This window comes from Opisthocomus hoazin, chromosome Z (genome assembly GCF_030867145.1).
Source record: "Opisthocomus hoazin isolate bOpiHoa1 chromosome Z, bOpiHoa1.hap1, whole genome shotgun sequence".
NCBI classification, from domain to species: Eukaryota; Metazoa; Chordata; class Aves; order Opisthocomiformes; family Opisthocomidae; genus Opisthocomus; species Opisthocomus hoazin.
The window spans coordinates 68,130,539-68,144,854 of record NC_134454.1 but is presented as its reverse complement, the minus strand read 5'-3'; the positions used below and the strand labels follow the sequence as shown (position 1 = coordinate 68,144,854).

The 14,316-nt window shown below is 45.3% G+C and overlaps 1 protein-coding gene across 2 annotated transcripts in view; it reads left to right on the top strand.

The window, feature by feature from the left end:
- Positions 1–80: 80 nt before the first annotated feature.
- Positions 81–14,316, top strand: part of ZSWIM6 (zinc finger SWIM-type containing 6) — a 110,661-nt gene continuing 96,425 nt past the window's right edge. For both annotated transcript variants that reach the window (XM_075411561.1, XM_075411560.1), the window contains exon 1: positions 81–585. In XM_075411561.1, coding sequence (XP_075267676.1) covers positions 81–585 — 505 coding nt within the window. The remainder of the gene's footprint in view (positions 586–14,316) is intronic.

The window sequence follows — 14,316 nt, the reverse complement described above, 5'->3', positions numbered from 1 at the left end:
CCCGGCGGCCGTTCGCTGCGTTCCAGGAGCCGTTTATAGCGTACGGCCACTTCCGCCCGCTGCTTAGAAGCGGCGCGATCATGGCGGAGCGCGGTCAGCTCCCTCCCCCCGCCAAGCGCCTCTGCTGCAGACCCGGCTATGGCTCGGGGTGCAGGCCGGGACTGCGGGCGGGCGGCGCCGGGCCCGGCGGCGGGGCTCTCTGCGCCGGACCCTCCTCCGCAGCCGCCGCCTCCGCCCTGGGGCTGCTGCCGCTCGGCAAGACCCAGAGCCCTGAGTCCCTGCTGGACATCGCAGCTCGCAAGGTGGCGGAGAAGTGGCCCTTCCAGCGGGTGGAGGAGCGGTTCGAGCGGATCCCGGAGCCGGTGCAGCGCAGGATCGTCTACTGGTCCTTCCCCCGCAGCGAGAGGGAGATCTGCATGTACTCCTCCTTCAACACCGGCGCCGACGACCCCGCCGCCGCCCCCGGGGGGGCCGTCACGGCGACCGGCGGGGCCGCGGACGCCGCCGCCGACGAGAACCGCCTGCCCTTCCGCAGGGGCATCGCTCTGCTCGAAGGCGGCTGCGTCGATAACGTCCTGCAAGTCGGTGAGTCACCGGCCGGGGCCGCGCTCCGGAGCCGGGCCGCCGCCGCCGCCTCCCCCGCCGCGGGTCTCCCCCAGGCCTGTCAGCCGCCTGCCGCCCTCCCTCCGCGGCCCCGGCGGCCGGAGCCCTTCCCGGTGGCGGGGAGCTGCCCTCCCCGGGGCCCGGCCAGGCCGAGCCCTCCGCTCCGCGGCCGTAATGCGGCCCGGGCAACTTCCTCCGCCGGTCTCTTCCCCCCGGCTCCCGGGACGCGGAGTTACTCCCCCGCTCCCTGACACGGAGACGGCCCCCGCCTGTCCCTTTAACTCTCCCCCCCCGCCTCTCCCCGTGCCCGCTCCCGGTAATCCAGCCCGTGTAATCCCGTTTGGCTCTGCCCCCCCCCCCCCTTCCCAGCGCCCACCCCCGGTAATCCGGGTCATCGCCTTACCCCGAGCCACAATAGCGAGGAGATGCCGCCCCCCCCATCCCGGGGGGACCGCCGGTGGAAATGAATCAGCAGAAGGGCGGGGGGGGAGGGGGAGAGGGGGGATGCGCCGCCGTCCAAAATAAAGACATAAAAGCGGTGCGAGACCCCGGCGGCGGGCGTGCGGGGCGAAGGGGGGGGGGGATATCCGCGAACAAAGGCATTTCTAGGGCAGCGGCGGCGAGTCGGAGGGAGGGGGCGCGATCCGCCCCGCCTGGGGGAGGACATGGGGGGGCGGGGGGGAAGCGCTGCCCTTCCTCCCCCTGGAACAATATCCCCCCCCCTTCCCCCCCCCCCAGCCCCGCCGCCTGCCGCTGCTCTTCACCCGCTGCGGGTGCCCCTGGTTAACTCCTCTTTGCCTGTCTTTAAAGGGATGCAGAGGTGGGTAACCCCCCACTTTTTTTTGGGGGGGGGGTGCTGTCTGCGGGGGGCGCCCCCCGCAGACAGCACCCCCGCCCCCCCCCCCCCCCCAGTGAGTGATGATGTTTGTACGACCCGGCCACTTTGTTCTCATTTTCATGTTATGTCCTTTTTTTCTCTTTTTTTCCTCCTCCAGTTTTCTGTCGCTTCCCCTCCTCCCCCGAAAAGGGGAAGCCAGACAAAAGAGGCTGCTGCTCGCCTTTTGTTAGCGGCGGCGGCTCGGGGGGGGGGGGGGGGACGGGGGGGACGGGACGGGCACACGACACGACGCAGGGATTTCCACCCCCTCACCCCCCCACAAAACACCCCCCCCCCAGCTCCTCGGCCCTGCTGGCTGCGGGTTGGGCTTGGCGGGCAGCTTGCGAACGTGCCATCAGTTTTGTTTTGTTTTTTCTTCGTTCTTCCCGAAGGGAGCCGTGTCCCTGCTGCTAGGCTCAGTGCCCTTCCCTGCTGCCTCGGGGGAAGTTCATTTTTTTTGTTTGATCTAATTAACTTTCTTATAAGTTTCGTCTTTTGGCTTTCTCTTTCCAAAGGTCTGAGGCACATCTGCGGTTCCTCAGGAGTGGCAAAACCAGCAGCAGGGCTTTTTTTAGTTTGGTGGCAGGGCCGAGATTACTACCCTCCCCCCCCCCCCCCCCCCACTTTGGTTGCGCTTGATTCTGTTTGCAAGCGATGAGGAATGACAGGAGTGCACATAGGGAGGGTTTCTTGGCTGATTACATTTAAGCCAGGAATTCACTGTGAAAATAAAGCCAAGGGGCGATAAATAAAAGATGCAATCTTCTCTAGGAGACAGACACCCAGCGTGGGCTTTGCTTCAGTTGCTTTCAGCAGTGGAATAGGCCTCACTGAGTAGTTGTGAAAGAAAAAAAGTAACTTTTTCTATGGCTTCATAAGGGGAGGGGCATTGAGTAATGTTGGCAAGGGTCAATGTGAAGAAAGAAAATATGCATAAATACAACTGAAGTGTTGACTGCTGCTTCTGGAGCCCTTAAACGCATTCCAAACAAATGGTATACCTGCTGCTGAAAATACGTTTGCTTTGGGGTGTGTGTTGTTTTTTCCTCCCCCCCCCCATGTGAGCCTCCTTTGGAAGCCTGCGCAAAAATAGTAGTGGAAACTGGTGATATGAAACGTGCCAGTTGTTCTGACAGAGGCCTTTCGCTTGCCTGGCGAGGGAGTCCTGGAGCACTTGGGTAGGCTGGTTCCTGCTGTAGGAAAAGTTCTTGTGTAATTTGGGTAGGTAGCTGTGTCATTAGGGCTGGCTCTTGCTGGCAGGATGTTCGTTGTGAAGCAGAAAGGTGCAACTGTGAAAGCCAATTCAACTGCAGTGAGTTATATGGGGTGGGGAATGGAACTGGTTCCATACAATACGGCTGAATACGTAGTATTGAGGAAAACTTAATGTTGAGTTTATGTAAGTGCATGTTTGGTGACCATATAAATGTGAACTTATGTTCTTTGCAGTATGAGTAATGGAAACTCTGTAAATGTTTACTATTGTACTATGGAAAAGTGCAGTTACTGGACAAAGTGCATTTTATTACATATCAGTTCCAACAGCCTCACTTGTAACCCTGAGTGTTACTATAAACAGGGAATGCAGGATTTGATTTCTGAAGGAGACACATAAATCTCAGTTTGGTGGTAGTTAAATGGAAACATTTGCTTCTGAATTTTGCATTTTTTTCAGTCTAGCCCTGAATAAACATTCAGACAGTTTTATCATGGCAACTCATTTCAAGTGAGAGAATCTAAAAAAAACCCTCGTGTCTATGCTCTACTAAAAATCTTTGTGTGATCCTGCTTTGTACCCCCCCTTCACCTCGTGTGTGATGAAAAGAAGATCCTAAATAAAAGGAAGATGACACATTAGTGGTAAGCACAAATAATGTTCTTCGTAATCAAGCAGTAAAGTTGTCTGCTAGCCTATTATGAAGTTGAATGATACTGTCCTAGCATAATAATTAGCATGACTTAATTTTGATAGATTTTTGCTCCAAAGAAGTTGGCTTCAAAATTCTGTTTGTCTGATTTATTGATGTCTTTATAGCTTTTTGATATGCTTCAATCAGACATGAAGGATTTTCTTTTTTTGTGTATATAAAAATAATTACAGAATGCAGGCTTCTAGAGCAAAGCCGTTCAACTGCATAAAAGAGAGCTTTTCTAACTAACATGTTTTTCATTTATTTCAAACCAAGTATTTTTAGTAAAAATTACAGTCTAAACATGAAAGCACTTTGTGAGTAAATACAACAATCTGGAAGGAAAATTAGAAATTGACTGTGTGTCATTTGGCCAAATTTGTGTAGATGCCAGGAGCGAGCAGACAGTTTTAGACGGTGAAGTGTATATTTGGTTTCTGAGGTTAGTCCTGAATTAGTATACAGTACTGTATTGTCGTCACAGCTGTGGCTGTCAAGGTTAGGAGGAGGTGTGATCCCTCAATAGCACGGTTGACCTGCTGAGAGCCCTTAATGCAGCTAGTCTAGAAGTAAAAAAAAAAAACCCCAACCTGGTGCCTCTGCTGGTATGACTCTTCTTGCTTAGTGAAAGACGGAGACTGCCTTCGCTGTGGGGCTGTAAAGCCCGGCTCTGCTGCTGTAGCTGCATCCACATTAGAAGTACTTGAAGTGTTTTTTTGATATGTCATAGAAGTACTGCTAGAGTATCCTAGTCTGTCTGTAATTTGAGGTCAGCTTGTCTTTGCTGCATAGGCCCTGCTTGCACATACAGGTCTTCCTTTCGGGCGTTACAGCCCTTTCCACGGTAGCATGAGGCTCTGCAATCACGGTAGCTGTGCCTCATAGGTATGAATGGCAAGGGGAGTGAGTTGGAGGGAAGAGACTCCTAAGGAGGGAAAATAATGCGAAGAATTAATTGACCGGCACTTACTGCAGCTTTAGAATTTAATGTTGGTATCATGAGCTAGAAAACTGCTGTGTCTGTGGAAGAGGGTTCAGCCAAGCAGCAGCATCGTTAGTGGGGAGCTGCAGAGTCATTTTTCCGAAGCCACTCGGTGATATGTGATCGGAGGGATGCAACCAAAATACATTTTAGAGAAAAACAAAGTAAAACTTACCACGTCTAGGATAACGGATTGGAGTTCCCTGGATGTTTCTTTCCTAGATTCTGATATGAAGTTAAAGACTTGCGATTTTTTTTCCAATGTTCTGTTAATGAGAAGTATTTATCTTCTGACTCAGAGGTGCCTTTACCATTTATTCTTACAGCTGATTTCCCCCCCAATTCCTTTTTTTTTTTTTAATTTTTAATACGAGCTAAAAGTTGGTGATTGCTTTCAAAACCAGAAGTCTTTTTTTCACTGGGAAGAAGAGGAAGCTTTACAAGACCATGCTGCTACATTACAGTTCTGATGGAATGTGATACCTATACGTATTGTAATCGGCAAACTTCACATCTTTTTAATGGATGGTGGTTCTAGTTAATTTCTTTTGTAGTCATCGTTGCTCAAAATAATGTGAAGTTGTAAAGCAAGAAAAACAAATGTAATTTCTTTGAGGTTTTAGTTGTTTGAGTGCCGACAGTATAGCGTGAAACACCTTTCTGTTGATAAAACCACACCGGGTATTTTATTAGCGAAGCTGGCACAAATGTGTTTGTGCTGTGAGTTGAAATGCATCTTCTAGCAGACATGATGAATTGAATTGTTGCTGCAACTTGTAGGAGACATGGATTTGGTAAAAAATGCTTACCTAATGCAAGCAATACTAAATTACGTGACAGAAACAAAGGCTATCATTTGTGGAGATGCAAGCACTGTGTTTTGCATTGACTTCTTGGTGCACTGTGATACCAAATTGTCCTGTTATGTGTAGTGACCTTTTCCCCAGGGGAAAAAAGTTGTGTTAAACTTTGCCTGTTTGAGGAGTAGAAGTTGGTCAGCTGACACGTGGAAGCAACAAGCATGGTTTCTTCCACAGTCAGGCTGATGTTGGGGTTTGGTTAAGAATGTATGACTAAAATAAGTAATGCAGAATTTGTTAATATGATATTGTGGTAGGGCAGTAAACAAATGGCATCTGACTTTTGGCTGGACTTTCTTTGACTTAGTTCCAAGACTACTAGAATCTTGTGAAAATACCTTTAGTGATTCGAGTTGCAGTTTGCTTTAGGAAATAATGACCAATATTTCAAAGTTCCAGAGCAGAAACTAGTAAACTAATTTTAAAATATTTATTCCTGAGAGACATCTGAATGCATTCCAGTTTCCTTGTTATATTTGGAATGCAATGCATTAATTAGGGAGCGCGCAAGCTATTTTCAGTGTGTATGCATGTGTGCTCTGATGTACTATCCTTGACCTTGAATAATTTCTTTGGAAACCCCCCAAAAAAAAGGGGGGGGGGAGAAGGAAAGAAGCTTTCTTTCAAGACCAGATTACTAAATGTGGAAAACTTTATAAATCAGCTCCTGCCTTTTTTCAGTCTTTCTAAAAATATATAGTCTGGATTTCAAGAGAAAGTAAGCACTTTAGAGTGATTCCAAGATGTGAAAATAAAACTTTTTACCATCTTTCTATGTAATTATGATTAGTAGGATATATGTAGTAGGACAGTGTGAATACTGCTCTAGAACTTAATTGTTTTATAAGGAGAAAATGAATTGTAAATCCTTTCCCATCACAGTTTTTAAAACACAGAATCTTCTTTTACAGAGAAGTTTTATATGGGGTAGACCTAGCAATATCTTTTATTGTTTCTTTTAGGTCAGTTTTTGTGTTTCTCATGTTTCATTTTTCTGCTAACTTCAAGGCTTTCCTCACTTCCCAGCAAAAAAAATTTCGTTTTCAAAGCCTGCTTTCAATTTAAGAAAGTGATTCCATCTCTGTAGATGGTCAGATGTTTTGGTATGTAGCAATTCTTGAACTTGAGCAAGTTGTCATGCCAGCACCTGATGCCTGCACGTGCTTTTACTCTCCCTGTACTCTTAAGTTTCAGAGACTAACAATTAGTTAAAAGCAAAATCTGTGTTTAAGGGTAACCTGGAACTGTTTAAAAGTCAGCATTGGACAGACTGGTTTCCTTAAAAATCGGTAGTTAGTTGCTGCATTTTGCCATAACATTTGCTTTTTTTAATGGACTTGTTAAAATTGAACCCTTACATAAGACTCTGGTAAAGTTAAAAATTTAAAAAAAAACCTACTTAGAGTGAAAAGTATATTTTCACATTGAGCAGTTTTTACTGGTGAAGTATGAAGTATATTAGGTGGCACACTATAAGATTTGTCTGCATGCGTTCAATTTTAATGTTACCTGCTCTCTGGGTAATCTAGTTGTTTTGCCAGGACAAATCCTGAAGTTTTGTAGCAGCGTTGCAAAATAAGAGTGCAAAATTGTGGTCGTACAGGAATGCAGCTGGAATCTCTTAACTTGCTTTCTCTTTAGCTGGTTTTCTTTGGGGATTAGGTGGGAGAATTTACTGCATCTTAAGAACAGAAAGAAGGACCACACTATTTTAACTGACAAAAGCTATCCTAATTTATGAATATGCTGTCTGTGACAGGAACTAATTTGAGATTTCAAAAAGCTTTCATGTGCAACAAGGGTACAGATTTAATGTGAATTCTGATTGCCTGGAATGCAGTCAGCCTGACAGCATGTGAATACTTGAGTACTATCCAATAACTGCACTTGTTCTGGGAGATCTGTCTTGTTGAACTTTCAGCTTTTCCTCTTGGTTTACTATCTAAGGCTACCTGTGTAAAACCCTTCTCTCAGCTGGGTATGTATGCAGCCCTTGAAATGGCTTCATAACCTTGTGTGACCTGGATCGCTGGAGATCTCGGCTGATAGTGTGCGTTGGTTTGCAGTCCCCTTCTAGCTGCTTGCCGATTACCGTGATTTATGTGATGCCCTTGTGGTGCATTATCGTGCTGTCCTCTGATGAAGTAGCAATATGCATCCAGTCTTTGTTGCCTTGGCCCTGCTATTGAAGACTAAGACGTCTAGAAAACTTGTGATGTAAGTTACTATCTTACAATAGTTTATTCTGACTTGATTCTGCAGAGCAGGGGAGTGTAGCCTTCTAATAGTGACTACAGTGTAGAGAATTCCTTTGTGCTTAAGTCAGAACTGATAAAAGGCCTGCTGTAGGAGCTGAGTGGTCATACAGAAGACTTTTTCTGGTTTGACACAATTCAGTATAGACTGAAGTCTGTCCGCATGTGGGGTTTCTACCTGAGCTCTGTTAAACCCTTCTAAAAAATTTGAAACAAAGTGTGAAAGAGTGGAATCTTTAACTGCGTTTAAAGTGTGTCTTAAAGTAGCTGTGATTTGCACCATCGCATGCTGTAAAAGGGAGGGCTTAATCTTTTTTTTTTTTTAATTTTTTTACTCTAACCCTCTACTCCATGTTGCAAGGCAGTGCATTTGACAGTCTTGAAATACCTGGAAATTTTTGCTTTGGAAATGCGTGGGCCATGGCTGAGAAGGTCTGACGTTAATTGGAAGGAAGCAGTAAAACCTGTCACTAAGTTTAAATTCACACTGGTAGAGCTGGCTGATCAGATAAGTCGGAAGCTCATTTACTGAATTAATGTGCTAAAAATTCAGGTGACTTACCTTTTGTCCTGCTTTATTTAACAGTCTGCTTGTTTACATAAGTCATCTTTCATTGTTAATTGGTGTCAGACCTTTAATACATTATGGGATTGTCTGAAAAATAAGTGGGAGAAAATGGCGTGGTATGAAGAAGTTTCACAGAAGCACACGTTAATATATATCTCTATTGTGTCTGATTTTTTTTTTTTGGCCAAAAGTTAATTGTATTCAAATGATCATTTTAAAGGCTGGGAAAATCAAATGTTGTATAGCTGTATGACTTCTAAGAAATGAGACACTTTGTTGTACACATGCCAAGTTTAACTGCTAACTGGTTACTGACAGCCGGTAGTAGTGCAAATACAGTGCAGGAACTGTGTAGGAATTGTGCAGCTGACTACAATGTTTAATTTATACTAACTAAAGAAATAAAGAACATTTGACCACTGAGGCCCTTAAAATTGGATAAACTGTTTTATAAAGTGTGAGACAAATTTATAGTCTGTAATAGAGTAGAGGATCAAGTTTGCATGTATTCTAGTTATTTTCGTATTTTTAAACTTGTGTTAAAAGCAGTGTTTTGGGTTAAAGGCTTTTACCAGCACTGGCACTCTCGGACATGTTTCCTTATGCTTAAAGTTTGACACTTTCTGATTTTATGCTAGTGGCCTGCCTTCTCTCTGCATAGCAGTGTTCAGCTGTGTTTGAAGGCACAGTGGCGGCATGAACTTCCTTCAGCAAATAGGCTGCTAGCTTACGCTTGTCAAGAGCAGCTGGTGGGCTTTATTAGTAGTATTTATTTTCTACATTCAGCTTTGATTTTTTGACTGACCTGAAGTTGACAGAACACCAGTCCATGCTCGGTGATATGGACAGTATAAACAAATGCGAGTAGCGTGGTCTTCAGGGTTTCGTATGCTTGGTTGTTGGTCATTTTTGCCACTTAACTGCAGCTTTGACTATGAAAGGATGGCAGGTATGATGTCTGTGTTAAGAATTCGTTAACAAATACATCTACAGATAATATTCTGGAAAATGTGAGCAAATCAGCGAAGTTGAGTGGAGAACCTTACAGTAAGCTATTGATTACTTGCACAGCAGTTGCCTCAGTGATGCACTTATTTTCCTTCTCCTGTTTGTGGAATACAGTGCACCGCTTTGAGAGGGTGAAAAGTAGTCTTAGTAAAACACTTGTTTGCATATTTACAAAGCTGGCCTCAGTGACTACATTAAGCATGGCTTGTGCTTCAAGACAATTCTGCTGAGTCTGCTGATTTTAAAAGTTCTAGAACAGGGAAAAATCAATAGCCTAAATTAATTGTTTAATTTATTAGCTAAAGAAAGAAAGCCTGTATTCTGAAGTTTTGTGTTATGACCAGTGACAACTGGCTGTGCTGCTGCTGTTGTACATGCAAAATGAGTCTCAGTTCCTCCATTGATTTAGATTGTAAACTAAAACCTTGCAAGCTGACTACAATTAGTGTGTTGGGGATAAAATATCAAGTCCATTATATTCTTCATCTGTGTACGGATTTAGCGTAGCTATATTACACAGAAGCATGAAACTTCAATTTTGCGGCTTCTAGAGCAGAGGGATAAGGATGATGTAAAGTGTGTAGCTGTTTTTCAGCTCTCTGTTATTGCGAGCAATGATATGTGAGATTCATCATGTAGGTTTCCTGGTCAAATCTAAATGCATGAATTAATAGAGGTGACTTCAGCTAAATGTGCTACTAGTAATGCATGAATGGTAGGCAGTGACTAGGAATGGGACCTGATGTAGCAGACGCTGTGGCAGTCTGATGGGATAGGGAAGCTGAGAATAACTTGATTAGTGCTACTTAAAAATCTTAGAAGCAGCGTAGCACTTAGTTTTACTAACAGTTTTCAGCGATGAAACTTTACATTGTCATGTAACCTGGCAATAATTTACAGGCTTGATTTCTAGGTAGTCATGTAGATGATAAATTTAAGTGGCTGGTGGCAGGAGTGAAGGAGTGTTTAGGAGTAAACCAGTTTGACTCATTGAATAAGGTGTACTTGAAAAGAGCAGTATTAAAATGCTGAGTTGAACTTTGTAGGTGAGAGGCTAGGAAGAGAAGTGGGGAAGTGGTGGTGCCTGAGCTAAGGTAGAGGTCAAAGACCACAGCAGATCCTGGAAGAGGTGTATTTAAGGAGGATGTAGTCTGAATGACTACTCCCTCTATATGATCTACTTTCAGTGGGTATTAGCGAAGTCAAGGAAGCTGGTAGATGCTTTCCTACAAAATGAAAAAAAGCCTTCAAAATGGGAAGTGGGCTGGTGAACTAACTTAGGTGTCGTGTAGCTTTTGAGACTGTAAAATAAGTTTAAAGTTATGAAGTGGGGGTTCTGTCATTCTTTTTTCAACCTTATGCCCCAGTTCCAATTTTGAGTAAGATGTATGTGATGCACAAAGGAAATGCTCCGTTTTCCAGAAAGTACGGACTTTCTGTTCATTTAAAGAGTGTTTGTTGGATTGTACTTTATCAGAAGCTATTTCTGTTAAGTCATGGTGGAGGCTCCACCATTAGTGGTAAAACCAAATCACTGACTTCATTTTGTACAACAGTTTGAAACATTTATTTATAGAGGTTAAATGTGCATTGGTAAGACCATAGAATACAATTGAGTTTCATTTACTATAAGTCAAATTGTGGTTTAATGCTTCTCAACAAGGCAATAGATTAATTTTAAAGCACTGTATATTGCAAAAAGGAAACACATTTTCTTATATTTTTTCCCCACAGTAGTGAGTATTTGTCGTACCCCAGACTTGCGAACAACAGAGATACTTCCCCCACCTCCCCCAAGGATATATATTGTGCTGACCTGGGAATAAGGATGGGAGGTGCAGTGAGGAAAGACAGGAATCTGGTGAGGAGTGATGCACAGCTTTATTAGGCACTTATTTGGACAAAAGTAGGAAGTAAGAAGGGGGAAGGAGGAAGAGAACTGTCTGTGTTCCTACAGTGGTGATTGGAAGGACTGGAGAAGCTTTTCCTGTGGATAACAGGCCATGTGGAAGGCAAGCCTGATGTTGGTGGGGGTAGAAGATAAATGGTGTAGGTTGGAAACTCATAACAAATGCGAGCATTGTACGCTAAGTAGCCAAGAGATCCAAAGTTTTGTTGGGTTTAAAAGGAAGGACTTGTATATGCATGAGAGGACAAGGAAGGGTGCTGATGTGGTCAGAAGAATGAATGCTCCCAGCATGTAGACTAAGCTCGAAAGGAGCAAGATGGCAGTAAGATCAAAGCTCCTGCTTCCTGGTTACTCAAAGTGTGAAATGATAGCACATGAAATGTTAGGCTGGGTGAATGGAGAGAGATGTGAATCATGGACATGCACTGTAGTGAATCCTGCCTGTTATGAGGTCCATCTTCCCCTCCCTCCTTGAATAACAAAAGGAAGTTAAGAAGTAGCGATAAAGTGTTGAGAAACATCTGCTGAAAGGAGGAAGCAGAGGAGGATGACTGTGCAATGAGACACACTAAGCTGTGATTTTAGGAAGTAAAAGGAGAACCACAAAAGCCAATAAAGGTCAGAAGTTCTGGGAGAGCAGTCACTGATTTATAGAAGTGCTGAAAGATGAAGGAATCCAAATCCTGAAACACATCTAGAAAAGATCTCCACTGGGGATCTTGGTGAGAGCCATCCCAGTGTGGTGCACTGCGCTGGAACCAGTAAAGGCCCAATGGCAGAACCACATTCCAGGCAAGGGCCTTGGCGTACTCAGTGACTTGGCCGTGGGAGCAAGAAGATGGTGATGTGGGACGGGTGATGTGATACAACCCAAGCACCTCAGGCAGAAGTTAATGGGTGAATGAGGTGGGAGAGTCAGCAGTGTAAGAGTGCAAAAAGAGGCCTGCATATTGGCCTAGCAGAACGTAGCTTAGTTGGTAGGCACTGGGGGTTATCTGTGGCTGTGTTTTGGGCCAGGCAGCCTGGGAGGGATAGTATTGCGTTCAACCTTGGAGAGGAAATGAATGTCCTGAGCCTGGGGGTGGGGTGGTGTGGTGTGAGCGGAATGAGACAAAGTTGGAGGAGATACACCTGTATTGCGGCTGATGCTGGTTTGAAGTGCCAGAAGTAGAGTGAGAAGGGTATGTTTACAGGGTGGGCTGGAGGTGGGACTGCTGCAGAGGTAGCCTGCAGTTTAATCTTCCATCAGTGTGTGGGTGCAAGTAGTGTAAGTTGCCAGCAGCATGTTCAGCACGGGCTGGAGGACCTTTGACGAGCTCATCCCCTGCCGAGCTTGGTGCCCTCGCACCCTGCTCTCGGCGCCGAGGAGCTCCTCTTCCATGGCAAAAGCACTGCTGGGCCTTTGGTCGGTTTGCTTTCCCGCAGGAATGAATGTATTTGTGAGCAGGGGGCTGCTGGGAGGTGTGTTAGCGGCGCGGTGTCTGGTGTGGTGGTTACAGCTCGTTAGCCCTGACATGGGCGTGCTGCTGCAGTGATACGCGGCCGTCGTCAGCGTGAGCTGTGCTTGTCGGCTGTTCAGAGGTTCTTGTACCAGCCTACGAAACCTGGGCTGCATCGTAAAGGTGGTGTGCTGATCAAAGGCTGAGCCTAGTAGTCTGTGGTCTTTGTAAATACAGGTTTAAAGCTAAAATACAAGCCTTTCTAAGCCGAGTAACCGTAGGTTGTCTGACAAAGATTATAAATGACAAAAGCCATAAACCTTTACTCTGTGAGAAGTTGAAACTGTATTTCCAGTTACAATTTAGCAGTGTTATCACTGTTGCCCCTCCCTTTTTCTAGGGAGTGGGCACATTCCTGGCTGGCCGAGCTTGCTGCCCTAGGAAAGCTGCTGATGCAGCGGCGCAGCGTGGCGGTGTGCGCCGGAGCCCTTCTCCGAGGGCCCATACCAACAGGCTTGCTTCCTCTTCTCACTCAGTGAACTCCTCCAAGGACAGACTGTGAAACAGGCCTATCAAAATAAATGTTTCCTATTGTGAAATATTCTAGTCATGAATATGGTAAATGAAATAAATGACTCATTTGCTGTGCCGTGACTCATTTACTGCTCTGTGCCTCATTGTGTAACTCTTAGAACAGAAAATGCACATTGCTATGCTTATGAACTTGTATTTTGGAAAGGTTTTTTGATTGTCATTTGCAAACTTCACCCACTGTGAAGACCTCGATGTGTTATTCACCATGAACGTACGTGGTTGCTTTAGGCTGACTTAAGTGCAGGCTGGTGTCAAAGGGACGCTGCAGTTCTCCCAGCTTCCAGCTAGTGTCAGGGCTTGTGGAGCTGCGTGGTGAGCCAGAGAACTGGCCTGCTTGTGAATTCAGATCTTGCTGGGTGAGTTTTACCTGGTTTATTGGCTAAGAAAATGCTACTGTTGGTTCAAGGGAGAGGAGACTGTCGGAGGGGATGCTGAGAAGGGCAGAGCTCCTTTCTGTGAGTTACGCTTACACCATCTTAAAGGGATCGTGAAGCCCTGACTGCTGCCTGGGGAAAGGAGGTGGATGCTGTGCTTAGGAATTCACTTGTGGCAAAAGGCAGCCTGTATGTTCCAGAAACAGCAGCACAGGCCTTTCGTGAGCCCAGGGTGTGTATTGGGCCTGTATGAGTGAGCAGTCTTCCACATCTCTTCATCCAGAGTGTTTTTCTGTGTTGCAAAACCATGGCCAAGTGATGAGTACGCCTCCCACACTCCACCAGTGGTTAAAAGAAAGCCAGACAAATATTTACTTTAAGAATACAGGAAAGGGGAAGGAAGAACCTAACTATTTACTCCAGTTGAATGTGGTCATGTGTCTATCTGTATCGCAGTTGCAAAAGGAGTTTTTTTGCCTTCAAAGTTCATACCTTTCCTCTCCTATTGAGATGGTGCTGAGCTTCAGCATACTTATGTATAACACAGACTTTTGAGGCAATTTTTCTGCTTGTTATGCAGTTGTTTGGTGACAAAATAATGTGTTCTCTGTTACAAATTTTCATTCATAGCTGTTGACTTCAGTTGCTAAAGTAAGTGTTCACAGCTTTTTGTCTGGTTAGGCCTGCTGAGCCACCATAGCTTAGAATGAGCTGGAGTCTCTTCTTTGCTTCTTGGACTTTGACCTGTTGCCACTCAGCAGTCTCACTGGAGACATGGTGGTATAGCAGAGACCTCGATTGTCTTGCATGTTTTTTATTACTGGTAGTAATGCCTGAGAAGGAAATGATGGAGCATAACTTGAAGAACTCAAGCTGAGTTTGTAGGGCTGGCACGTAAGGTGAAAAACACTTATTGCTTGTAAACTGAACACTTTCA